The sequence below is a fragment of the Oryzias latipes genome, chromosome 12 (assembly GCF_053564925.1).
Source record: "Oryzias latipes strain Hd-rR chromosome 12, Olatipes_Hd-rR_3.1".
NCBI lineage: Eukaryota > Metazoa > Chordata > Actinopteri > Beloniformes > Adrianichthyidae > Oryzias > Oryzias latipes.
The window spans coordinates 3591226-3618159 of record NC_136248.1 but is presented as its reverse complement, the minus strand read 5'-3'; the positions used below and the strand labels follow the sequence as shown (position 1 = coordinate 3618159).

Below are 26934 nucleotides of genomic sequence, written 5' to 3'. Positions count from 1 at the left end.
TTCAGCGCAGATCGACTTTAATCAAAGTGATGAAGGAAACATCATGACGACGGCAGCGAGACGGATTCATCGGTCCTGGCTTCAGTCCAGCATGAGGGCGGGGCACAGATCAGGCCAGTCCAGCTTTTCTTCATTCCTGCTCAAAGTGACCCCAGACAGTGGCGCTCCGTCGGTTCTGCTGCGGCCTGGGCCGGTCTGGATCTGCGGTAAAGTAGCAATGATGGTTTCGAAGTTGTTCGTTGGGAAATGTTTCCACCACAGGGGGGCGCCAAAGCCAAATAAAACATTTACAGTGAACTCGTGGAGACGAACCCTCAACGGGACCGAACAAAAAAAATGTTTTACTTGTTGAACATTTTCAGAAATGTGGATTTTTCTGTCAGCTTCAGCGGGACTCTGCTGCCCCCTGCAGGACGGGCAGGTTCACGCAGCAGTGATTTAGGGTTACAGGAAGTGGCCAAAGTCTGGTTCCCTTGATCTTAAAGCAGTTACAAGCCTGACGCAGCAGCCATGATGGGGTGGAACACCCCCTTGATTGCTCTTGGTTCATCTGGAGGTGTTGAGGGTGAGAACATTGGAGTGGGAGGGGCCTCATTCCCCCCTGAAGTTAGGTCGCCGCTTCTCCTTGAAAGCTGCCAGACCCTCCAGGCGGTCTTTAGTGGGGATCACCTGAAACGACACAAAGGCCGTCAACATGGCGGAGACTCGGACCACAGGGGATCCCGCCCCCCAGCACTGTGATCTGGGCCCGTCCAAAGGGGCTCTTCTCCGTCTCACTGAGACCTTAATGGTGGTTTGCCCACTTCCTGTCTCAGATTCCGGGGGTGGGGCAAATGATTGTCTACAGGACACCAGCACTCTGAGATGATCTCAAGGCAGAGGATAACATTTCAGCTGCTCTCCAGAAACCCCCAAAACCCTCCAAAACCCCAAAACCTCCAAAACCCCAAACCCTCCAAAATCCCCAAAACCCTCCAAAACCTCCAAAACCCCCAAAACCCTCCGAAACCCCAAACCCTCCAAAACCCCAAACCCTCCAAAACCCCAAACCCTCCAAAACCCCCAAACCCTCCAAAACCCCCAAACCCTCCAAAAACCCCAAAACCCTCCAAAAGCCCAAACCCTCCAAACCCCCCAAAACCCTCCAAAACACCAAACCCTCCAAAACCCCAAAACCCTCCAAAAGCCCAAACCCTCCAAACCCCCCAAAACCCTCCAAAACACCAAACCCTCCAAAACCCCCAAACCTTCCAAAACCCTCCAAACCCCCCAAAACCCTCCAAAACACCAAACCCTCCAAAACCCCCAAACCCTCCAAAACCCCCAAACCTTCCAAAACCCCCAAACCTTCCAAAACCCCAAAACCCTCCAAAACCCACCAAACCCTCCAAAACCCCCAAACCCTCCAAAACCCACCAAACCCTCCAAAACCCCCAAACCCTCCAAAACCCTCCAAACCCTCCAAACCCCCAAACCCTCCAAAACCCCAAAACCCTCCAAAACCCAAAACCCTCCAGAACCCCAAACCCTCCAAAACCCAAACGTGATAGTTTTCTACAATGAAATGAAGTGGAAACTACTCGTTTCTTTGAAAGAAAACTTTTTCTGACTGAATCAGCCTGAATGTCATTTGGAATCTGAGGCAACATTTGGATGAACCGGACCAGCCGAACAGTAACGCCCTCACCTGGGCATAGCAGGCCTCTTCAATCGCCAGACCTGTGGATAAATCCACCTGGAAGAGAGCAAAATTTGAAGCTGAAAATGTTCCCGCCTCCAGCTCAGTGTCTGATGGAGAACCAGCTAGACTCACCTCAATTCCCTGGTTGATCGCTAGCTTTGCCATCCTTATGGCGATGGGACCCTGCAGAGAAAAGGTCATGGACGTGGGCTCATTCCGGAAGACAACAGAGCAAAAGGTCCTCCCACAAACAGTCAGGCCCCTCCCTCTCACACATACACCTGTCTAACAGATTACCTGGGGGTTTATCTCTCGAGCCAGCTCCAGCGCCTGAAGGTAGGCAGCATCTCCGCTTTGGTTTTGCTCCACGCAGCGATTGACGAGACCCAGGCGGCTGGCCTCCTGTCCATCCACCACCCGGGCTGCAAATATCAGCTCCTTGGCAAGAGAGACGCCGATGGCCCGTGGGAGACGCTGAGTTCCTCCTGCGGAGCACAAAGAAGGCTGCGTCCAACGAGGCCGAGACCGTTGTCCATCCAACAGGCGCTTCCAGCTCCGTGTAAGACCATCAACAACCGCCTTACCTGCTCCAGGAATAATAGCCAGTTTGGTCTCAACGAGTCCCAACTTGGCAGAGTTTGCTGCAGAGATCAAAGAGCCGAGTCACTGAGGATTCCCACGCAAGTCCACAACCAACCAACTCAACCATCCAGACATCCAACAACCATCCAGCGCAGCTGTTGCTGGGTTCCAAAGGCTATCCACTGCAGACATGTGACTGTCCGTGACCCTCGTGTGACTGTCCGTGACCCTCGTGTGACTGTCCGTGACCCTCATGTGACTGTCCGTGACCCTCACTGGTAGCAGACGTTTCTGCAGTCCAGCCTCGTGGCGTTTAGCGGTCTGACCCTCGGCAGACACACTGCCGCCATCAGACTCTGACTATAAACTGAAATTATTTAGAAAAACCATTGGAGATCTGTACAGTATATATAGAACCTGGACGAAGAAACTCCAAATAAAAAACAGTTGCCACCTTTAAAAGTCTCTTTAAAAATGTGATAAGCAAATATGATATAGTATGTAGAATTATATATCAAGCAAATTTTAATTTTCAAACGTTTGGTAGACGATTCAATCTTATCAATATTTAATCTGGATATTATTAAAAAAGGGTTTGTGTGTGTAAATATGTGTGTATTTTAGTGTATATATATGTTTATCTAAAGTCTAGGCTGGGCTTAATCCCTGTGTGATGATAATTTTAGTTTTCTTTTGTTATTGAAGTGATGAGGGCAGATTATAAAAACTTTCAACTAAAGGTTGATTTGATTTGATTTGATTACTGCCTAACTATGCAGCCACAAGGGGGCCCCATTCTGAGTCCCCCTGTGCCGGTCCCCAGCCCGGATAAGGTACAAGGTTGCGTCAGGAAGGGCGTCTGGCGTCAGAACCTCTGCCAGACCACCCGTATGGATCGGTGAAAGCTGATTCGCTGCGGCGGCCCCTGACAGGATACGCCGACAGGTGAACAACAACTTACAGGCAATCCTGATGTCACAAGCCAGAGCCATCTCCAGACCGCCGCCCAGCGCGGCTCCGTCTATCGCAGCAATCACCGGAACGGGAAGGTTACCTGAAGGACAGAAGACTGGCAGCTCACAAACCCGGCTCCAAGCTGCAGAAGACCCTCATGGTTGGTTCCTACCCAGCTCTGTGATCAGGGCTCTGGCTTTGGAGACAAACGGTCCCACCTCACTCTGCGGCATCTTCGCCCTCTCCTTCAGATCTGCTCCTGCGGGCAGACACACCGCAGACAGCGCAGCAGCTTTCACTCTGTGCACACTTGATTTGAAATGGTTTATTTCTAGCAATCAAAGCAGGAATAATGCACTATAAATACAATCAACATTATACATTCATACAAAGACATATAAAAAATAATTAGACATTAAATCAAAGACTACCTGAAAGGAGTGGAAGAAAGCAAACTTATATAATCCCACCCCTGTTCTACCGTTAAAATAGAAAATATGATATAGGTGTACGTAGGATTATAGTTTTTCGTTTTTGTATCATTTATTGTTTACATTTTATCAGCAGTGAACAAATAAAAGCATATTCATGTAACGCAAATATTAAGAAAACAGGTTTTTCTCTTAAGCCTTTCACAGTAAACTATATCCATATGGTGATATTTGGCTCACTAAAGAACCATTCTTTTAATGAAATATGAGTTATTTTTGCAGCTCATTTTCTTTTCCGGAAGTAAGACGACTTGATCTCAAAGGCTCCGCCTTTCTCGCCTTGTGGGTGCCGCCCATTTCCTGACGTCAACCTAGAGCCGGGCTCAGCAGGGTGTCTGCGTTTTGCCCACAAAAACATCAACATCCAAACTTTTGCAAAGATGGATGAGCGTATGAAAGGAAAGCGTTTTTGCTGATCCAAGCTAGCTCCACGGAGAAAGTGGGTGTGTCTGTTAGCCTGGGGGTGGAGCTGGCAGCGCAGACTCTTCCTGGAAGGGGCTGTTCCTCACTTTGTGATGTCACAAAGTGAGGACCCGCTGGTTTTGGTGGATTGGGAGGGGCTGGTGCTCCGAGAGCAAATACTCAGAAATGCGTGAACGGATCAATACAATTAAAAGCTTAAAAACGTGAGTTTGCATGATATCGGCCCTTTAAGGAGCAGAGTTCCCCTCCTCTGGGTGATGTTAGCACCGAGCTGCTAATGCTGACCACACAGATCCTGAGTCCTCCTGCTGAGCTCGGGTCAAAATCGACCCTGAAGTGAAGCCGGACGGCGTACCTGCGCAGAAGACACCGGGGACCAAGCTGCACAGAACCACGCTGCGCACCTTGTTGTTCTTCTTGATGTCGTCCACGGCTTCAAACATCTGAAACAAACAATGCTGAAAGTTTAGTCTGAGTGGACGCTACTAACCTCTGACCTCTTTCCACAGCACAAACACTGAGGGGAGGGGGAGCTGGGGGCTCAACCTATGGGCTCTTTCAGAATATTCTGAATTGATGCCACATTTGGCCCCCGGGCCTCGAGTGTCAAACTCAAGGCCCGGGGGCCAAATGTGGCCCTCCATGTCATTTTATGTAACCCGTGAGAGCAGAAAGGTTTTTAATTTCTTAAAATAAAAAAATAAAAATTGGTGTGTATTTATTCATCAGATTGGGCAACTTATACTTTAGGACTTAAACACTGTCTATATAACCTAACCTGACGGAATCAAATGTAAAAGGATGTATGCTGAAGAAACAAGCAAACATATGTTTCTATGCAACTGTAAATGTCACTTTAAAAAGTTATAGTAAATAAATAATGAGTTATTTAACATTAAGGAGTAGTTAGCTTTATTTTTCATTACATTTAGTTACATGTATAAGTGATATCTGGTCCTTTGAGGACAGACACTATGCTGATGTGGCCCTCAGTAAAAATGAGTTTGACACCCCTGATTTAATGTGAGTTAATGTGAATAAAGACAAAGAAAACGTTCAGAGATCATTTCAAACATTTCTGGTTAACCCACTTTTACCTGTTAAATGCTAAAAAAAACGCCAGGTTTGGTTAACCATATAGAATTTTGAAGTTTGTTCAGTTTCAATTCTGACTTTAAAGACACGTTTGACACAGGCAGGATTTTTCTTCCTTTTGACATGCCATACAAATTGATCACATGCTGAGTTTCTGATCCGTGTTTTAAATTGTGTGGGGGGAATCAGGTCACAGCAGAACCCAGCTTCACCTTCCAGTCCTTGTTTTATCAGTAAAACAACAGGTGTACGCACCAGTTTGACCAGGTTTTTGCTGATAGAGTTTTTGGCTTTGGGTCGGTTTATCTCGACAACGACGATCCCTGAAAAGCAGGAGAGACATAAACCAGTTTGGTCATTATCACCAGGAAAGTGTTCTGACTACTGCACACATGACTTTCTGCAACCTGAATGTTTTTCTTAAGGATTGGGTGGATGTGGTATGGTCCCCAGATTCAGGTCATCTGAGAGGATATTTGGCTGATGGGGGGCTTTTAGACTACGCCCCCCCCCCCCTAGCACCACAGCCCCCTGTGTTCAAACCATTGACTGTATCTGAGAACTGGACTTTGCGTGATACGGGCGTCGCCGTGTTTGAGCCAGACCACATAAGTAAGTAAGCATTGATTGGGACGAGTCGGTCTGAATCAACGTTTCAATGGCAACTACTGTCTCCAATCAGGAGTCAGCTTGTTGGAAGTCCACACCCCTACCACTTGAAATTGGGCTCAGGAGAATCTGTCAATCAAACGTTTTGAACGTTTGAAGTGGGGGCCAGAGGGCACCACATGCTTTTATCGAGGCAGCTGATTGGTCAGTTTATAACTTCAATAACTTGCTATAAAGAACCATTTCTTCCGGCTCGGCTCACTAAAAAGAGCCAACTCTTTTAGCTCCAAATCAGCTGTTTGTATAGTTTCGTTGTGGGACCTTCCTGTTTGGAATACCAGGGGGGAGGGGCCACTCGGTCCAGTTCTCATATACAGTCAATGGGCTATGGTTCAAATAATTGACTGTGTAATATAAATGGACGAATCGCGTGTGACGTCACCCATAGAAACTGCCCCGCTTCCAGTTCCAACCAAAGTCAATTCCACTATATTGGAACCAGACGTCCTCAGTAGGCCGTGATTGGCCCATCTACATTTCTGCGGCAACCACTCTCCAATCAGGAGTAAGCATGTTAGAAGGCCACAGGCCAATCAAACACTTTGCACGATTGACATGAGGCCACCTACCTTTATTCAGGCTTCCAATTGGTCAGTTTATTACTTGAATAACTTGCACTACAGCAAAAATATCATGAAAAAAAATAAGATTAGCAGTAAAACGTTCATGAAAGACAGTAGAACAAGAATGGTTATTCTGATCAATATAATGACTGAGTAATAACTGTTATTTCTCTAGAGAAGCCTAAAGGATTTCAGCTTTCTGGGACCAGCAGGTACTTCCTGTTTGGAACACGAGGTGGGAGGGGCCACTCAGTCCAGTTATTTTACAGTCAATGGCTCAAACCAAAATGACTATCAATCCTCAGGTTTCATCAGAACAGATAAAGAATGATGGATCAATCCATCTTTTACATTCTTCGTTACAAAAGTTAGCTCAGGTTCTTGTGCTGCGCGGCCCCCAGACATCTACGTTTTGAGTCCGCCCCGAGTCAAGGACGTATACACTAACGTCACTTCCGTTCTGGACTCACCTGCGTCCTCCCCGTGCAGGTACCGGACGCGCAGCTCGTCCTTGGACTCGGAGCTGTAGCGGCGCGCGCCTGCCGCGCCCGGAGCGTGCAGTGATCCGATCAGCGCACGCGGCTGTGTCGCCTTCAAACACGCCGCCGTGATCCTGCACGCGCCATCCCGGTCCAGCGCCCGCGCGCCGCAGGCTCGCAACAACCGTCCCATCAGAGCCGCCATGATGGAGTCACGCTCACCTCTGAACCCACGCACGGTGACGCTGTCACGTGACGCGGGCGCGAGCTCCCTCAGTTATTAAAGTTCAGTCAGACAGAAGCGCGTGCCCGATAGGATAACAGGCGGGTACCTGATCGGAACGATCAAAAGATCTGAAGATAGAAAAGATGAAAGAGAACAGTTCAAAGATTCGTCAGGAGAAAAAACAATGAAAAAAGAGAGATTAACAGAGAGAAGTGAGGAGTTTTCAGGAGATTCCAAGGTTAAGGAGGAGGTCACATCCATAAACACACACTCCTGCTCCTGAGGAGTCATGATGGATGAACGAAGAGATGGAGGACTTCCATAAAGAACATTCCGGTTAATGTTCTGTACACTTTACTGAGCTATCCTTTTCATAAAGCGGGTCAGAAAGCATCCATGGAAGGTTCTGGAGTTCCCTCAGGTTTTCTAGCCTGTAGAGAGATTCTTTCACTGGAGTGAAGACAAAGCTGTCATGATGATGGTCAGAATGACCAAAATAAAACCTGAACCTGACGGGAAACGCTTAGAGAAATGTGAAAAGGGGAGACTGTTTCAACGTTGAACAGTGGAATGTTTCATCTCCCTACCAACTAATGTAAAAATGAAATCTACACTTCATCTTTGCTCTGACTGCACAGAAAAACAAACCTGAGAGGATTAAACTTTAAGGCTTAACAATGGTTCTTGTAATTGTTGTTAGACATCACTGCAAATGTGGGAAATCAAACCCATCTTTCCTCTGATCTCAGAGGTTTAACCCTCTTGTTTCCCTTCTTCAGTTCCGTTCGTCCCGCTGCTTTTCTCTGACGGCGTCTTCTACTGTTTGATGTTTCTGTGTTGTGTTCTTATTCAAGCTAAAACCTCACATCAAGGTGTTTCCATATTTTCAATTTGTGGAATTATTTCAGACAAACTGGACAGAAATACCCGGATCTTCATTCAGACACTTTTATTGAGGACATGAAACCGGTTCTGATGAGCTTCGCATAGGAGAGTTGAACGCCATCGGCCCGGACGTGTTTATGTTGCAGGTCTGGACGGGTCGGAGCTCTCTGCAGAACCGTCCAGCAGACACAGCAGCCTCACCGACACCAGAACACCTGCATTAAGGCGGGTCGGGGCGGCAGAACCATCGCGGAGCCGCAGCAACCCTCAGAGTGAAGGGAAGAGCCCGGTTCTGCTGGCTCTTCTTCAGGTGAAAACATATCCAGGTGATCAGCAGCAGGTGGGGCCAGGATGTGAGGGAAAGAGGCGGTTTAGCCCCCGACCTTAACAAGCAGAGAAAGTTCTGTTTCCAATGAAAAAAATCCACTCTCAATAGAAAAATAGGTGCAGATGCTCAGCTTTGGGAGCCGCGGCGGTTCCGTCACCTCCAGCAGCAGAATATGAGGTCATCACATTCCCTCCCCCATACAGAACCTCTGCAACTGAACCCGCTGGGTCTGAACCGGGTTTGTTTGCCGTCAGTGCTGAGAGCAGAACCAGAACCAGGGTAGATCTGGACTCTTCCCCAGCAGCTGCTTCTGGGTTCATGGACCGGGGCTGCTTGAGTGAATGTACCCCTTTTCAGGGGGGGTGGCCTCGTCATAAAGCGTCCGAGCGGGGCAGTGGGCCGAATCCTCCCCTCCGGTCACCAAGGGCACTTCTGTGGACACGTGCGCACGCGCGTGCATGCTGACAGGCTGCTGTTCAGGCCCAGAGGGGCTGACCGATACAAAGCTCGGCTCGGGCCGGTGAGCGGCGCCGTGGGGCCGCTGGGTCCAGTGCTGCATGTTTGAGAGCTGCTCTGACAGGGGGCAGGGGGGTGCCCGCGTGCCCTGCGAGTCCGGCCGGTTCTGGAGGCACAAGGGCCTCCCAGCAGTCTCGTACTCCGGGTCCACCACCTCTGCCTTCACCTGCACGGTTCTGGACTTGAGTCGCAGCTTGTGCGGCAGCGCCGCCGGGCTGGGCGCCGGGCTGGGCGCCGGGCTGGGCGCCAGGCTGGGCGTCGGGGCCTCCTCCGGGACTTTGTGGGCAGAGACGATGACGCTCCTCGGGCCGGCCGCAGAGGGAACCTGCTGCTCGTCCTCGCCGTCGGAGGACTTGCTCATGGCGCAGTCGTCAGAGCTGCGGGGGGAGTTGCTGGATGATCTGGTCACCTGCAGGAAGGAAGCGGGGGGGCAGCAGACCCCTGACAGGCGGTCAATCACGCACTGTTGGTAGAGTCTGTAAGGCCCGCCCTCCTCCCGAGCGCAGCCGCCGTCCTCCGGCTCCTGCTTCAGGCCTGCCCCCCTGCAGAGAGCGTGGCTGTCAATCAGAGGGGAGTGTCTGATGACAGAGATGCAGCTGCTGCGGAGCTGCAGGGGCCCCTCTTCTCTGGTCACGACCCCCTGAGCTGAGCCGCCCGGCGCCGGGTCCTGGAGGGGGCTGACGGGTGGGCGGGGGACCAGCTTCTGGACCTCCTGGGAGTACGCCGTTGCGCTAAGCAGTCCGAACCGCAACTTCAGCGCCAGCAGCTCTGCCCTGAGGGAGGCGTTCTCCTCCCCCAGCGCCAGCAGCTGGTTCTCCAGAACCAAGTCGTTTATCCGCCGCTTCTCCCTGGAACGCTTGGCAGCCTCGTTGTTTTTGCGGCGCCGCTCCCAGTACAGCGTGTCCTTCTTTTCCTCGGGGATGAACTCCCTCTTCCTGCGACACGAGGATTTAGCTTTGAAAGGAGCGACGGAGAGGCTGTGGCCCCCGAGGCCTCCATCAGGCCCATGCAGGGCCGCAGCCAGAACAGAAGCATGGTCCGGGCCCAATTCGCTGCAGTCCTCCTCCTGTTTGATGGACTGCATGCTCAGGCTCCAGCAGGGTCCAGGGCTTCAGCAGGACCGCATGGGACGGTTGCACTCAGCTCGGGCACTCTGGGGAGGGGGGAAACACACACATACATTTAGATCCTGCAGAGCACAGCAAGACACGTGCACAAGCGTGTGATGGTCCTGACCTGGTCCAGAACCAGAACTTTCATTTAAGAATGCAGCCCCAGAGGTTTGTCGTCATTGACCGGAGCCGTTAACCTGGAAACCTTCAGCTAGGCAGCCTCCCCCAGGTTCTTCTCATCCATAGGTTATGACAGCAGCAGGCCTGGAAAAGAAAGCAAACCTAAAACTTTGTCACTTCCTCTCTTCGTCTGTCCTGATTCATCTATAATGTTAGCGTCAGCGTTCCATCTATAGGAGGAGTCCTGTGTGATGATTCCACTCAGATCACCTTTTTGATCTGTATTGTAATTATGACGACGCCGTTTTTGGCCAAAAATCAAAGACCTGCATCGTCTTCTAGGAGATAGTTTCTGCAGAGCGGCAGGAGTTCATCAGGCAGGGGCAAACCCTCTCCTGCTAGCTTACAGCCCCCCACAGCTCCAAACTAACATTAGCAGGGCAACAAAACGGCGAGTAACATCAGGGTCATCCCGCCGTACAGTTTAGATCCAGATTCCAGCTCAGACGGAAGCAGGTGGATGCGTCAGAATGGAGCGGAGCAGGGAGGTTGTAGGTTCTACGTCACAGCTACAGTTTTCCCCGTCTGCTTCTGAGTCACTACGATTTGATTAAAGAAATACTCAGAAATGAATATTTGAGCTTAGTTTTCGTTATAAATGTCCTCCATCGTGGAAAAGATGCTACAAGCACACGTTAAAAACTGCATTTTCCTCGGTGTGGGTCTTAAAGGTCCTCACTGGAATCTGAGTTCATCCCGGGAATCTTCTGCATCGACTGAGGAGGATTTCCAAACTCCTGCACTGTCCGGACCTTCATGCTCGGTTCTTGCCCCACGTATGCCACGCGCGGCAAGCGTTGCCCCACATTCCTTCATTGTGTCCCCGTTACACAATGATGCCCCCGCCCCGCCCCACAAGGAGCTGCGGCTGTCATTATGAAACATCTGCCTCTGTGGCCTCGTCGCTCCGCGCGCTGACCGGCTCGCGCCTCCGCCTGGTGACAGCAGCACGAGCTCCGTCTACGCCCTGGACGTAGACCGACGGTTGGGGGCCGCGCTGTGGCCCGACGTAGCTTTCCGCAACCCGGTTTAAAGGCCACCGACACACAGCGACCCGGACCGGCATTCATCCGTTCAAAGCGGCCACGGAGCAGTCAGACACTTGTCTGAGTGACTCGGTTTGTCCGCCGGGTTCGGACCGATTGACCCTCCGTGGTCACCCGGTAATCCTCGTACCTTCTCGGACAGCAACTTGGTCCGCCGTGCCCGTGACCCCCTGTGGTTGTGCACGCGTGGGCGGTGTGGACTTTCCATCGGCTGACTGCGGGACCAACCAACGCACGGACCGTCTGGGACCCGACTCCGTCTCCCAAGGTGGCCTCGGACTCCAGATCTGTGTTAGTGGGTCAGCGGCTGAGAGCATTGGCAGCGGGAGGGGAAATGACAGCCCCCGCAGCCAATCACAGCCCAGCAGGCTCCAGTTCAGCCAATCACAGAAGCCTAGCGTCATTCTACAGGAAGCTCCGTCCTGGTTTGAAATACATGACGTCACGCATCGGAACGCCCCCACGTTGTGATTAAAGGGTTTAATACACTTTATTATGAATCCCAATCCCACTGCTGTTCGTGGGGGAGTACACAGCTCCCCCATGTGTGTAGACTTTGTTGCGTTACCAGATGTGTGAATCAATTAGCATCAATGAACGTGTATCTTTTGTCTGGACGCCGCTGCGTTTGTTACGTGCTGGTTCGGGAGTTTCTTCACGCTGTCTCAGCTGTCTGATTCACGTATTTGATCATCACAGCGCGTCCAGGTGTCACCACCATTCAAGAAATTGGCTTTACTCCGTTCAGACGAACGAATCACGCTGCGTCTGCAGCGCCGGATCCATAAACACTTCCGGTTTGGTGGAAAGAGCTGACCCAACACTGCCCTCTAGAGGCCATGCAGCATGACTACCACTGCTGAGAACTGATCTGGTCTGCTCAGTCTGTCACAGCTAGTGTTGAATCCATGACACACTCCCAGGTTTGGTCTCCAAAATAACATGTCCAGGAGTTCACATCATCAAATAAAAACATTTAAACAAACATATTAAAAATAATAATGGATTGGATTTATCTGCGCTTTTCAAGACATCCAAAGTGCTTACATTATGTCCATTATTCATTCACTCCTCATTCATACTTGGTGATGGTAAGCTACGGTTGTAGCCACAGCTGCCCTGGGGCAGACTGACAGAGGCGTGGCTGCCATTTCACACCTACGGCCCCTCTGACCATCACTGGGATCATTCATGCGCATTCACACACCAGTGGAGCCACACTGGAGGCAAGGAGGGTGAAGTGTCTTGCCCAAGGACACAACAACATTTTGGCTGGTGGGGATTGAACCGCCAACCCTTTGATCATTGGATGACCCGCTCAACCACCTGAGCCACTGTCGCCCACTGACTAACATATTAGGTTGGACCTCCAAAAAATAAAGTAGAATTTATAAACTTATTTCAAAAATGAATCGGGACATTGATGCTCCTCAGTCTGTATTGCAAAAAAGAAACAAGGGGGGGTGCCCAGTCCGTCCACACCAAGACCTCTGTCGAGAACGAGGCCATGGTGGTAGCCAGGGGCCCCCCAGACATCTGTGGGACTAAGCAGATCAAGGGAAACCACTCCCAGGGCAACCCAACATTGGCCAACCAGACTAGGGCCAGAAGGAGCACCACAGGGGCCCCCGGTAACAGAGACCAGGAGGATGCAGGAGCACAGAGAGTGGAGGCCCAGCCCGGCCAGAGAACAGTCCCGGAGCAAAGCAGAAGGTCCCGTTCGCTGGAGAGGCTCCCCCCACAGCCCCAGATGAGCAACCCATCACCACCGAAGAGTGAGTGGTGGTCCCCGCCAACCCCAATGCAAAAAACAAGGGAGACCACCTCACGCTCCAAGCAACTGCCCACCCACCCCAGGGAGACTCAAGCAGAGAGCGAGGCAGGGGCCACACACCCCACCCAAGAGTGCTGGGGGTCCCTCACAAGCTTGGTAAACATGGGCCAACCAGGCTCCTTCTTTTTTGAGGAGGCCCAGGGTTAAAAATGAAAAATCTCCTACTTCACCCTTACTTACTCTTGTTGTGTTCACCATGACCTGTCGCCTGCAGTATGTCCGTAGAAGAAAATGTCCATAGACGTTGATGTTTCCTGCGGGTCACCTGTATGCCTTGTACAGGTTTGTCCATTTTTCCCAGCAGAAAGCCCATATCCACCCGTGAGGGCAGATGTGACTAATGCTTCATTGGAGAATCTCGCTCAGTCAGGGGGGATAAAGTTAGTGCATTGACAGAAAGAAGCTCTTCAGAAACTTTATTAAACTCTTCATATTTGATTACAAAAATAAAAAAAAAGCATTAAAATAATTCTTGGCAAAGTTTGAGAAACATTCCTCCCTTAGTGAATCAAAACTGATAAAACACATTGAGCCAAACCGTACACACATTAGATTATGTAGATCTGTGCTTTATGGCGTCTGGGGGGGCCTTTACCCTGAAAAGTCAGGACTTGAATTTGAGAGGAGGGGGCTCGCTTGTGCGCAGGATGGACGATCCAGGATTCACACAGTCAGTGCAGCAGAACTGAACCAGACCCTAGATCTGATCCGTTTCCTATGAAAGACTCGTGGGAACACCATCGTCTGCTGCAGAGGCTCTGAGACTAATGGATTAGTTTCAACAAAAACAGCAAATACGTCCTTTTTTTTTTACAGTCATGTGAAAAAACAAAATCAAATAAACCAGAGTCATCTCTTGACACTGGACTGGAATGTGACCAGACTGTGAAACTCAGCAGCACCTTCTTAGAAAACATTCATTCAGTCTTCGCTTTGTTCCTCTTCTTGCCTCCGATTTTTCAGCTAGGCCCGTGTCTATGTGTCCGAAGAATGAACCGTCAGCTGCTCGGTGGAACCAGCCTCCTCAGCGAGCAGTTCTGATGCATGAGCTGACATGGCCTCACTCTGGCTGCATTTGTCCTGGGGCACTCCGTCCACCAGGTTGTCCTCTTTGGGCCCGGAGTCCTCATTTAGCGCTGCGGCCCGTTCTGCCGCTGAGGTGTTGGAGGGGGCGGTGGTGATGTAGCCTGTAGAGGTGGATCCACTGCCACTATGGTGAGAACCTGCTTTGCTGGCCACCGGTGCTGGGTGGTGCATCTGCTGGTGGGGCATTGCCATGGGTATCTGCATGGGGTAAAAGTTCTGCAGGTACGAATACGCTGGCACGGGGTGGTATCCGTTGACGGGGATGTAGAGCTGCTGCGGAACCATGGGCCTGTGCATCTGACCCTTCAGAGGCAGGAACTGGGGCGGATGAAAGGCTGGGCTCTTCTTGGGGCTGGCGTAGCGTGACGCGTTGGCTGTGCTCATGCTGACATTGCTCACAGGACTGGTGCTGAGAGAGCTTGTCTGGGTGGTGTTGCTGGTGCCAGAGGCCTGTGCAGGGCTGTGGTAGTTGGACAGGCTGTCCCATGAGAGCAGGCGGGCATGGATGTCTTTGAAGCGAGGCCGTCTCACGGGCAATTCGCTCCAGCACTCCAGCATGAGGGCATAAATCCAAGTGGGGCAGTCTTCAGGGCAGGGGAGCAGCTGGTGGCTGCGCACCATCTCAATCACGTCCAAGTTGGAGTAGCCACAGTACGGCTGGAGGCCATAACTGTAGGTCTCCCAAAGAAGCACGCCGTAGGACCAGATGTCAGAGTCGGTGGAGAACTTGCCGTACACAATTGCTTCAGGAGACATCCATCGGATAGGAAAAGGGCTGGTTCTCATCAAATTGTAGTAATCGGCAGAGTAGACATCTCTCAACAAGCCCAGATCCAGGATCTTGATGTTGAGTTTGTCAAAGACCAGAATGTTGCGAGCAGCCAGGTCTTTATGAACTACCTGGTGGCTGGACAGATACTCCATCCCAGCAGCAATCTGGGTGATGATGCTAAGGAAGTCCGCCTGCTCCACAGTGGATTTAGTTGTCCTGTCATCATCTGAGCTTCCAACATCTGAGTTGGGGGAGTGCATCACCAGATACTCATGCAGGTCCCCAAGACTAGAATATGTGAAGATCATGCTCATGGGCTGCTCTTTGGTGACCACTCCAATCAAGGAAACAATATTTTGGTGCTGCAGGAGACAGCGGGTTGAGGCCTCATGGCGAAACTCCTCACAGAGAGTGAGGTCGGCCTTGTCATTCAGAGTCTTGATGGCTACGATCTGGTTCTGCTCACCTGGAGCTGTTCCATAGAGGTGTCCCTTGTACACCTTTCCAAAGCGGTCCTCGCCGAGCTCCTCCATGAACCGCACAGTTGACATGTTGATTTCCCGGAGCTTGGTCTGCAGCAGCAAGGAACAAAAAGCAGGCATTGAAAGTAGGAAGACGCCTAATTTAAGATTAGCGGTGCAACAAAAATGGTGATCAGTATCAGAGCTATCCAGCCGTACAGTTTAGATCCAGATTCCAGCTCAGACGAGGAAAACAAAGACGTTCATGGATCTATTTTTCCAAGTGGAAGCATCAGAATGGAGCAGGGCAGGGAGCTGTGACCCGCCGATTGTAGTTTGAAAGTAGAAACTACAAACTTTTTCAAACGTTATTTTTTGTCTGCTCCTAAATCACTACTTTTTGAATAAAGAAATACTCAGAAATGCCATTTTAAAGATGTTAAAACACCAAAAACAGCCTTTTTTTGGAGTAGGTCTTTAGGGAGGAGACCACTCTGCCCCCTTCCACTACACACTGAAAGTCTTTAAGCAGTTATTAAAGCCATTTCCTAGTGGAAATTTCTCCAGACAAAGAAAGCCATTAGATTTGGATGAATGTTTTCTTTGGATCAAGAAAAAGCGGTACCACTGGCTCGGGTTTATTTCCTGGAACACTGAAAACAATTTTCATATTTTAAACTCCTGAAATACTTGAACTGTTATTACAGACAAATATAGTACATTTGCAGAAAATAGTTATTTGGACAAAGTAAGAGGGTACCTAGAAGTCTGAATACCTGCTGCTTTAAGTTTTCCTTTATTGTCTTCAAGATGAGGGGATTTAGGAATAAACTCTTGAAGCAGATGCTGAGTTGATTTTGTTTTCTTGATGAAGTGTCTATCTCTACATCCTGGTTAGGACTTAAAGCTTTAAGAGAATAAAGTTAACTAAGATTACCGTCCCTCAGTCAAGTCAAGTTTGTTTGCAGTTTTAAAAACACCAATAATTAATGACTGAGCTGCAATAATTTCGGTTTGTTTTTCATTGGGTATGTTTAATTGTTTGCTTATTGCCCTGTGAACTTGTCTCTAAAGCATCAAATTAGCAGAGAAACAAAAGAACTGAAGGTTCGGTTGATTTTTAATCTTAATAATAAATCTCACACAGAGGAAAAGTCAGGAATGTGGATCGGTGGGAGGAGCCATGTGAGGAGGAAAACCTCCCCCAATCTGTCCTCCCAAACTGCTTCAATCAAAGCTTGTATTTTGAACTCCTGACTCCCCGCCGTGATGACAACCCAACAATCTGATGTTCTGCAAAACCACGTTCAGAATCTCCAGACTGAAGGTCAACGAGGACGACAGGCCAAGTGGGTGTCCCAAGAAGACCTCGTAGGTGCTGCCTCCCCCCAACCTGCAGCCCCAGGTCAGCCCCCAAACTCAGTGGAGCCTCTGGTCCCTCAGGGAAGGGATTGGTGTGCAGGATGTGGAACCACCCGAGTCACCTACCGGGTTTTTCTGGGGCGACAGGAGCGACAGCTGCACTTCCTGATTGGCACACGTGTTGAGGTGGCTGTGAGGCGCACCGCTGCTGCTGGAAGCCTTGTGTTTGCTTCGACACGTGCACACCAGGAAGAAGAGGCAGGCCACCACCAGGGGGATGGAGACAGCCGGGATCAGGATGAGCAGGATCTCCTTCCCGGGGCTCTCAGGAGGCTCTGATTGGGATGAAGCAGAAGAGTTTGCAGGTTCAGCTCTGCTCCCATTTGGATTCAATGACCTTATTTATCCTTTTGATTGGAGAGGAGGGTCAAAGCCGAAGAAGACAAATACCGTTTCAGCTCAATGAAAGAGCCATCAAATATAAATAAAAAAAAACTCAGAAACTTAAAACCTGGAGAACAAATTAGACGTTTAAGCGGCGACAACAGAGAAGGAAGATTCAATCAAATAAAGTTGCTGATTTGTGGAAACATCTAAAAGGGATTTTCAAGAATTTTCCTACAGCAATGCTAAGTTGGGCAGACACCCGTTAATAAACATTAACACAGAAAATACTCTTCTGTGTGAAAGAGAAATACACAATGAATCCAAATTTATTCACAAAAAAAATTGGGATTCGTTTTTTTGCCCTGAAAGAGAATCTGAGGCGTAATTGAGTTCTCTTTCAACATTCGTTTCGGTATCTCACTATGGGACACGCCCCCTGCGCTGTCCCCCAGAAGCTCTTTTTCATTACGCCAGTCTTGACTGGCAGACAGAAGGTGACGTCTGCTCTCAGGAGGCGGGACTTCCTCCTGCTATAAGAGCCGGACGCCATCTTCTCTCCTCAGTCTAACACCTCTTCTCGCTCCCAGAAGCATCCTCAGACGGCAGGTGTAGTATCCGAAGCTAGCTTAACTGTTCCTAGAGCGAGCTAACAACTCGGTCGCTGAACGCTAGTCGGTGTTACATAGCTTGTCTGGGTCACGCGGTTGGTCTGTCTCCAAACAGCACCCGTTAGAACTAGTCACCATACTAGTAATTTTTGCGCTTCGCTCTCAACCGGAGTCGACGAAGTCGTCATGGAGCCTGAACCTTTCCTCGCCATGGAAACGGTCAGACCTCTGCCTAGAGCCTGCTCATGCGGCAGCAAAATCGCCGGGGCAGACACCCATTCTGCCTGTGCTGCATGTCTGGGGCTGCAACATGCCCAGGACGCGTTAGCATCTCCGGCTAGCTGCGAGCATTGTGCGCGCCTCTCCCTCAAGACCCTGAGACGCAGACTAGCGCGCCAAGCTAGTCTGTCCAAGGCGGACCCGGTCTTGGGGGTAACCAGCCCCCCACTACCAGAGGAGTCTACGCAGGGAGAGGTGGCAGGCATGAGCTGGGGCGACCAACTGGATACGGTCGCGCCACTCGAGGGCATGGATGAGCAGGAGGCCGCGCCCCCGGAGTTTCAGGACACTGTGCCCGACTCCGGAGACGAGTCCATCAGCCTCGGCTCTGAGGAGGACGAGGAGGACAGCGAGCCTTTCCTTCTGCCATCGGCTGCAAAGCCGCTGGCTGCGGGCGACGCGTGCGGCGGCTTCCCAAACCCGACCGCCGCGATGGACCTGCATGATGTCTGCAGAAGAGCAGCTGAAAAGCTGGGCATTAAGTGGCCTGAAGCCCTCACCGAGGCCACCACGTCTCGCTATGAGGGAAAAAGACTGCCTAAAGCCAAGTCTTCCAGCAGACAGCTGCTGCCAGTGTTCCCTGAGTGCTTGGAGGAAGCAACCAGGACCTGGAGCACCCCCTTTTCAGCCAAAAGCCCCGTCCTGGGAGGCTCGGCTTTGGACTGGGCCAACATGGAGGAGAACGGATTCTCGCAGATCCCTCCAGTCGAACCGCTGCTGGCTTCCCACCTGCACCCAACACAGAAGTCCACCATGACTTCCGCGGGCCCCGCCCTGCCCTCGAAAGCTGACTGCTTCCAGTCAACTCTCACCGAAAAGGGCTACAAGGCAGTTGCCGCATCGGTGAAAGCCCTGAATGCATCTTCTCTGCTTCTAGCCTACCAGGCAGAGCTGCAGGAACAGATGTCAAGCACTCCAACCCCAGACCTGTGGAACGAGCTATGCGTGGTCACAGACCTTTGTCTGCGTCTCCACAGGTCCGCAGTCCAAGCCTCTGGGCGAGCCATGGCCCTCATGGTTGTCCAGGAAAGAGCCCGGTGGCTGAACTTATCCAGTCTCTCTCAGAAGGAGAAGACTCAACTCCTCGATGTGCCGGTGGACCCAAAGAGCCTATTTGGGCCAGCAATGGCCACAATGCAAAGGCGCTGTGAGGAGAAGAAACGGGAAGGTGAAGCACTGCAGCTGTGTCTGCCCAGGAAGGTACCCCCTCCTACCCCAGCTGCACCGCGTCTTTCCTTCGCTCAAGCGGTAGCTAGACCAGCTTACCGCACTCCGAAACGCCAGCCTCAGCCAGGTGACCGGAGCCACGGAAAGCCTGCTGAGGCCAGAGGGGCCTGGGCCAAGAAACCGTCTGCTCCAAACGTGACAACGTCAGCCCAGCCAGCGCCTCCTGTCGCTCAGAGCGCAAAGAAAAAGAGGCGTGCCACCTAGGGCGCAACCAACAGGGATGGAGAGCGGGCAAAACCAGAAGCCTGCTTCCCCCCTTCCACGACACGTTCCGTTCCTGTCGTTTTTCTCCAGGGCATGTTCCAGCCCGACCAAAAGGCGTGCAGAGGCACAGGTGGCCCTCACTGTTCACAGCCAGTTGAAAAGGAGAAAAGAGGGACCCACAGAGAGCTCAGTGGAGCCACAGTTGGGTCCCAGAAAGTGTTTGAAAAGGTTTTTAAAACCAACACAAATAAAAATCCCCGAGGCGCGCAACCAGGCCCCGAGCCAAGGGCGCAGCCTCAACACAAAAAGACAAAACAAAAAAACAAAACACATACAAATGACGGGAAGCCGAGTGGGAGCTGCGCAGCTGCACATGAGGCCACAGGAGGGAGCTGTTGCTCCGCCAGTGGCACAGCAGCCCAGCACCGTGGTACCAACGAGCCCTGCGCCAGCGCAGCTCGTGTTGGCCACGCCCACCAGTGTCTCAGCGCGGATGCCGCTCGGCCCGCTCTCGGACAAATCACAGCAATGGCGGCACTGCGGGGCGCCAGACTGGGTTATAAGCACTGTTACCAAGGGTTACAGACTCCAGTTTGCATTTACCCCTCCCCTTTTCAATGGTATACTGCAGTCGCAGGCCAGGGGGCAGAATGCACGAATTTTGCAGGAAGAGATCAAAACACTGCAGGGCAAAAGAGCCATTCAGCTAGTGCCACCGGAGCAAGCTCACAGCGGGTTCTACTCCAGATACTTCCTGGTCCCAAAACGGGGTGGTGGCCTGCGTCCGATTCTAGACCTGCGAGCACTGAACAAATACTTGAGGAAGTACAAATTCAGAATGCTAACACACGCAGGTCTGGTACGGTTTGTGCGTCCAGGAGACTGGTTCGTCTCCATAGATTTGAAAGACGCATATTTTCACGTCCCAATATACCCCCCTCACAGAAAGTATCTCAGATTTTCCTTTCGAGGGAAGGTTTACGAGTTTCTAGTGCTCCCCTTCGGCCTCTCACTGAGTCCGCGGGTGTTTGTGAAATGCACGGAGGCCGCCGTCGCACCCATGAGACAGATGGGCGTTCGGCTGGCCATGTATATAGACGACTGGCTGCTCGCAGCGCAGTCTCCCGAAGAACTCAGGAGGCAGGCCGGGTTGCTCACATCGCACCTAACTGCACTGGGCTTCACAGTAAACTGGGGAAAGTGCGTATTGACACCAGTTCAAACGATCACTTTCATCGGCTTATCCCTGAATTCGGTCGAGTTCAGAGCGCGACTCTCAGCGGAGAGAGTGACAGCCTTCCGGGCGTGTCTGTCACAGTTCCGCAGGGGGGCGTGGATAACATTCAGACTGTGCCTCAAACTCCTCGGGCTGATGGCATCGGCGCTGTCCGTCATCCCTTTTGGCCGCTTACACATGCGTCCTTTTCAGCGGTGGGTGGCGTCGCTCAATCTAAGCCCCGCCTGCCATGGTCACCGACGAGTGCTTGCTTCGGTTACGTGCATTCTCGCCCTACACAAGTGGAGGGACATCTCCTTCCTCACCACGGGTGTTGTCATGGGAACCGTGCAAACAAGACAGGTGATCACCACAGACGCCTCGCTGACAGGCTGGGGAGCCACTCACGAGGGCAGGACAGTGAACGGTCTGTGGGGCTCCCACATGCGATCAGTTCACATAAACTGCTTGGAACTCCTGGCGGTGTCTCTTGCACTGAAACATTTCTTACCCTTTCTGAAAGGGCGCCATGTTTTAGTCAGGACCGACAATACCACAGTGGTGGCGTATATCAACAGACAAGGAGGGCTGCGCTCATTTCAGTTGCACACGCTAGCACACAGACTGATTATGTGGAGCAGCTCCCGTCTTCTGTCGCTGCGGGCCATCCATGTACCGGGGATAATGAACTGGGGAGCCGACCTGCTCTCCAGAGGGAACCCGCGTTACAGGGAATGGAAGCTCCACAGCCAGGTGGTAGCCCAGATGTGGAGCATTTACGGTCAAGCAGAGGTCGATCTCTTTGCGTCAGCGGAGAACGCCCAGTGTCAAATGTTCTACTCTCTGACGGACCAGAGCGCCCCCCTGGGGGTGGACGCTCTAGCGCACGAGTGGCCGTGCCGACTTCTGTATGCGTTCCCACCATTGGAGTTGATTGCCCCTACCCTCACCAGGGTTCGGGAGGGGAAACACTCTCTCATCCTCGTAGCCCCTCGGTGGCCCGGGAAACACTGGCTAGCGGACATCATTCAGATGCTGCACAGCCAACCGTGGCCCCTGCCTTTACGCAGGGACCTCCTGTCGCAGGCCCGCGGGGAAATTTTTCATCCTCATCCGGAGCGCCTGGCTCTGTGGGCCTGGCCCGTGAGAGGCTGAATCTCATGGCAGCGGGACTCCCGCAGAACGTCGTGGACACGATCCAGAGTGCCAGAGCGCGGTCCACCCGCTCCGCCTATGGCGCCAAATGGCGCGTTTTTGAGGACTGGAGCGTAAAAATGGCCGTATTGCCTTTCCAGAGCCCAGTCCCAGTCATTCTATCGTTCCTTCAGGAACTGATTGAAAAAGGTTTGTCCTTTTCCACCATTAAAGTGTATCTGGCGGCCATATCCGCCTGTCACATAGGTGTTAATGACAAAACAGTGGGCCAGCATCCGCTTATTTGTCAGTTTATGAGGGGCGCACGTCGGCTCCGACCGGTGTCGAAAAGCCTTGTTGCTCCTTGGGATTTACCGGTGGTGCTGGACGCACTGTCGTGCGCACCGTTTGAGCCACTGAGGCAAGTCAGCCTCAAAGCGCTCTCTTTTAAAACAGCTCTGCTTATTGCACTAGCTTCTGCTAAACGAGTGAGCGACATCCATGCGTTGTCAGTTCACCCGTCCTGTTTGCAGTTCTCCAGAGGGGATTCTAAGGTTTTGTTGAGACCGAATCCGGCATTTATGCCCAAGGTTTTCAACCCTACCATACCTTGCCACCCCATTGAGTTTTTGGAATTCAATCCGCCTCCTTTTTCCTCTACGGAGCAAGAGAGGCTTCACACATTGTGCCCTGTGCGGGCGCTGCGCATGTATGTGGAGAGGACGGCTGGCTTCAGAAAATCTGAGCAGCTGTTTGTGTCGTGGGCTTCTCCTCACACAGGAAAGCCTATAACCAAACAACGCCTGTCACACTGGGTTGTGGGCGCTATAACCATGGCTTATAACAGCAAGGGGTTAACACCCCCGGCGGGCCTGCGCGCTCATTCCACTCGCGGCATGGCATCATCATGGGCAGTTTTTCAGGGCATCTCTCTGGATGATGTGTGCACGGCTGCCAGTTGGGCAACGCCTCACACTTTCATCAGATTTTATAGACTGGATGTCACTAGACCAGGGCTGCCTCACGCAGTGCTAGGTGTGGGGTCCACACCTTCACCTGTATGATCAGCCTGGTTGTTCTCTGTTGGTCTTCGGAGTAAGCTTATCTGGCAATACGGGAGTCTCTACATCCCATAGTGAGATACCGAAACGAATGTTGAAAGAGAACTTTAGGTTAAGAACTTAACCCCGGTTCTCTGAAACATGAGTGAGGTATCTCACCAGATCACCCTCCTTGCCTGGAGCGAGAGGAGGTGTGCTTACTTAGAGGCAGAGGTCTGACCGTTTCCATGGCGAGGAAAGGTTCAGGCTCCATGACGACTTCGTCGACTCCGGTTGAGAGCGAAGCGCAAAAATTACTAGTATGGTGACTAGTTCTAACGGGTGCTGTTTGGAGACAGACCAACCGCGTGACCCAGACAAGCTATGTAACACCGACTAGCGTTCAGCGACCGAGTTGTTAGCTCGCTCTAGGAACAGTTAAGCTAGCTTCGGATACTACACCTGCCGTCTGAGGATGCTTCTGGGAGCGAGAAGAGGTGTTAGACTGAGGAGAGAAGATGGCGTCCGGCTCTTATAGCAGGAGGAAGTCCCGCCTCCTGAGAGCAGACGTCACCTTCTGTCTGCCAGTCAAGACTGGCGTAATGAAAAAGAGCTTCTGGGGGACAGCGCAGGGGGCGTGTCCCATAGTGAGATACCTCACTCATGTTTCAGAGAACCGGGGTTAAGTTCTTAACCTAAAGTTACTACCATTGTTGTATTGACATTCAATGAAAAAGATCCTGTAATGTTCGCTTAGTTTTATCGAATCGTCATCTTCTGTAACTACAGATAGTTTCAGGCTGTCTGTTTACAATATATTCCATTCTGAGGCCTTTTAATTTGAAACATAGATTTTCCGGGAACTGGAAGCTTAAAGTAACACTAATGCCTACTTCTGCCCCAAACATAACACTTTATGAAAATCTTCTTCTTTCTCTTTCGGCTTTTCCCATCAGGGGTCGCCACAGCGAATCATCCTTTTCCACCTCGCTCTATCATGAACATCTTCTACCCTAACATTAGCCAACTTCATGTCCTCTGTTAAGACATCCATGTATCTCCTCTTTGGCCGTCCTCTTGCCCTCCTGCCAGGCAGCTCCATCTCCAACATCCTTCTACCAATATATCCACTATCCCTCCTCTGAACATGTCCAAACCATCTCAGTCTGGCTTCTCTGACTTTGTCGCTAACACAGGCAACATGAGCCGTCCCTCTGATGTACTCGTTCCTTATCCTGTCTAACCTGGTCACTCCTAAGGAGAACCTCAACATCTTCATCTCCGCTACCTCCATCTCAGCCTCTTGTCTCTGTCTCACTGCTACCGTCTCTAACCAATAGAGCAGAGCTGGTCTCACCACTGTCTTGTACACCTTTCCTTTGAGTCTTGCTGGCACTCTTCTGTCACACAACACTCCTGACACTTTCCTCCACCCGCTCCAACCTGCCTGCACTCGCCTCTTCACCTCTTTTCCACACTCCCCATCACACTGAACTGTTGACCCCAAGTACTTAAACTCCTGCACCTTCTTCACCTCAGCCCCCTGTAACCTAACGCTTCTACCTTGATCCCTCTCGTTCAGACACATGTATTCTGTCTTACTACGACTGACCTTCATGCCTCTTCTTTCCAGAGCCAACCTCCACCTCTCTAGCTGTTCCTCCACCTGCTCTCTACTCTCACTGCAAATTACAATGTCATCCGCAAACATCATTGTCCAGGGAGATTCCTGTCTTACCTCGTCTGTCAGCCTGTCCATCAGCATAGCAAACAAAAAAGGACTCAAAGCTGATCAAAGCTGATAACACTTTATGAAAATGTTATGTGATATTAAACCGGACCATGACCTGAGACAGACTGGGGACCACTGGTCTCTGATGTAAATGCATCTCTCTGAGTTTCTGTTTTCTACAGAGTGACGTCGTAACACTGTAATGACTATTGGCAGCGATGGCCTGGCAGCGTCTGGGGATCCGGGAATCAGAGCAAACAAGGTCATTTGGAGAAACACAAACATGCAAACACAATTGCAGCTGCGCACCAACTGCATTACCAAAATCCTCAAGAACAAACGAATGAATGTGGAAGAATAAGAAAATGGGCCATGCACAAAAGCAGATGTTTGTCTTCAACACAACAGGAAAACTTCTTCAGGGTCTCCAAGAGAAGGCAAGGCAAGGCAAGGCAAGTTTATTTGTATAGCACAATTCGTACACAAAGTAATTCAAGGTGCTTCACAAAACAGAAAAATGCATTAAAATCACAATACATCATAGAAATAATCAACATAAAATTTACTTTAAAAGAAAAGAAAAAGAAAAAAAAAAAAAGATTTAAAAAGAAAGGAAGGAAAGAAAAGTGCAGATAGGACCTTTCAGTCATATACACGGCTAAACAGAAATGTTTTAAGTCTAGATTTGAACATGAACACAGAAGAGGCCTGTCTTACGCCTTCAGGGAGGCTGTTCCAGATCTTAGCTGCAGAATATTGAAATGCTGATTCCCCTTGTTTAGTTCTGACTCTGGGAATCAACAGGAGGCCGGTCCCTGAGGTCCTCAGAGTACGAGATGGTTCATATGGCACTAACATGTCAGAGATGTACTTTGGTGCGTGGCCATGGAGAGACTTGTACACAAGCAGAGCTGCTTTGAAGTCTATTCTTTGAGGTACAGGGAGCCAGTGCAAAGACCTGAGCACAGGACTAATGTGATCATACTTCCTGGTTTTGGTCAGGACTCGAGCAGCAGCATTCTGGATGTACTGAAGCTGTTTTACAGCTCGTTTGGACAGGCCGGTGAGCAGGCCGTTACAGTAGTCTAACCTACTGGAGACAAATGCATGGATAAGTATCTCCAGGTCTCGCTTTGAGATTATGTTTTTGATTTTGGCAATGTTTTTCAGGTGGTAAAATGCCGCTGATGTTACTGACTTGATATGGCTGTTAAAGTTCAGGTCAGAGTCCATGATTACCCCTAGATTTCTGACTTGATTTGAGGGTTTGAGAGACAGAGAATGAAGGTAGCTGCTGACAATTTCTCTTTGTTTCTGTGGGCCAAAAACAATAACTTCGGTCTTGTCTGAGTTTAGCTGGAGAAAGTTGTTCTGCATCCACGCGCTGATCTGTTGGAGGCAGTGGTTGAGAGAATCCACCGGCCCATATTCACCTGTTGTCAGTGACACATAGATCTGAGTATCATCTGCATAGTTGTGATAGGATATGTTATTACTGCGTATTAACTGCCCTAGTGGCAGCATGTAGAGGTTGAACAGAAGGGGTCCCAGGATCGATCCCTGGGGCACACCACAATTCAAGCCCATGTAGTCTGAGACACAACTCCCAATTTCAACAAAATATTTCCTGTCTTCTAGATAAGACTTGAGCCAACTTAGGGCAGATCCAGAGATGCCAACCCAGTCTTGGAGTCTGTGCAAAAGGATCCCATGATCAACAGTATCAAAGGCAGCGCTCAGGTCTAGCAGGATTAAGACAGAGACTTTTCCATCATCAGTGTTCAGGCGGATGTCATTGGTTACCTTGATAAGAGCAGTTTCTGTGCTATGATGGGGTCTAAAACCTGACTGGAAAACATCAAACAAATTGTTTAATAAGAGAAAGTCAGTGAGCTGTTGGTAGACAACTTTTTCAAGGACTTTTCCTAAAAATGGCAGATTAGAGATAGGCCTGTAATTATTCAGTACAGTGGGATCAAGACCGCTCTTTTTCAGGAGGGGTTTAATGACTGCAGTTTTTAAGGCCTCTGGAAATATTCCAGATTGAAGAGACATGTTAACTATTTGAGTAATTGGTGGCAACACACTGTTCAGGACAGACTTTAGAAATCTAGTGGGTAACACATCAAGGCAGCATGTAGACGAGCTCAGACGGGTGATGGTCTCTTGGACAGTTTGGTCAGTGACAGGTATAAAGTGAGTCAGCTTAGAGTGAGTAGGTGGCCGTTCGATAGTTATATGTGTTGTGGAGTTGATGGCTTTTTTAATGCCCTGAACCTTGTCATTGAAAAATACAGCAAACTCATTACATTTAGGTGTACAAACCAATTCTATTGGTAGCTGGGTTGGAGGGTTAGTTAAT

At 50.5% G+C, this 26934-nt stretch overlaps 2 protein-coding genes across 3 annotated transcripts in view; both read right to left on the bottom strand.

The window, feature by feature from the left end:
• LOC101174801 (AU RNA binding protein/enoyl-CoA hydratase) lies at positions 1–11548 on the bottom strand. Of its 2 annotated transcripts, XM_023960664.2 has the most exons (12): positions 11361–11521; positions 10129–10268; positions 6929–10045; positions 5482–5549; positions 4487–4574; positions 3390–3476; positions 3225–3317; positions 2266–2322; positions 1979–2166; positions 1814–1864; positions 1688–1735; positions 1–669 (listed from the first exon to the last, which is right to left on the bottom strand). In XM_023960664.2, the coding sequence occupies exons 3-12, from the start codon at positions 7140–7142 to the stop codon at positions 592–594; spliced, it is 972 nt and encodes a 323-aa protein (XP_023816432.1). In that variant the 5' UTR covers positions 7143–10045; positions 10129–10268; positions 11361–11521; the 3' UTR covers positions 1–591. The 2 variants fall into 2 exon arrangements, with proteins under 2 accessions (XP_023816432.1, XP_023816428.1); XM_023960660.2 differs by lacking the exons at positions 1–669; positions 1688–1735; positions 1814–1864; ... (4 more) ...; positions 4487–4574; positions 5482–5549 and having other exon boundaries at positions 8098–10045; positions 11361–11548.
• Positions 11549–13463: 1915 nt separating this feature from the next.
• ror2 (receptor tyrosine kinase-like orphan receptor 2) overlaps positions 13464–26934 on the bottom strand; it is a 39246-nt gene continuing 25775 nt past the window's right edge. Inside the window, exons 8-9 of the mRNA XM_023960376.2 lie at positions 16872–17080; positions 13464–15494 (exon numbers count right to left, since the gene is read on the bottom strand). Coding sequence (XP_023816144.1) covers positions 14040–15494; positions 16872–17080 — 1664 coding nt within the window. The 3' untranslated portion in view covers positions 13464–14039. The remainder of the gene's footprint in view (positions 15495–16871; positions 17081–26934) is intronic.

Coding starts and splice junctions, on each gene's coding strand:
- LOC101174801 (XM_023960660.2), bottom strand. CDS start 9,976: ATGCAGTCCATCAAACAGGAGGAGGACTGCAGCGAATTGGGCCCGGAC.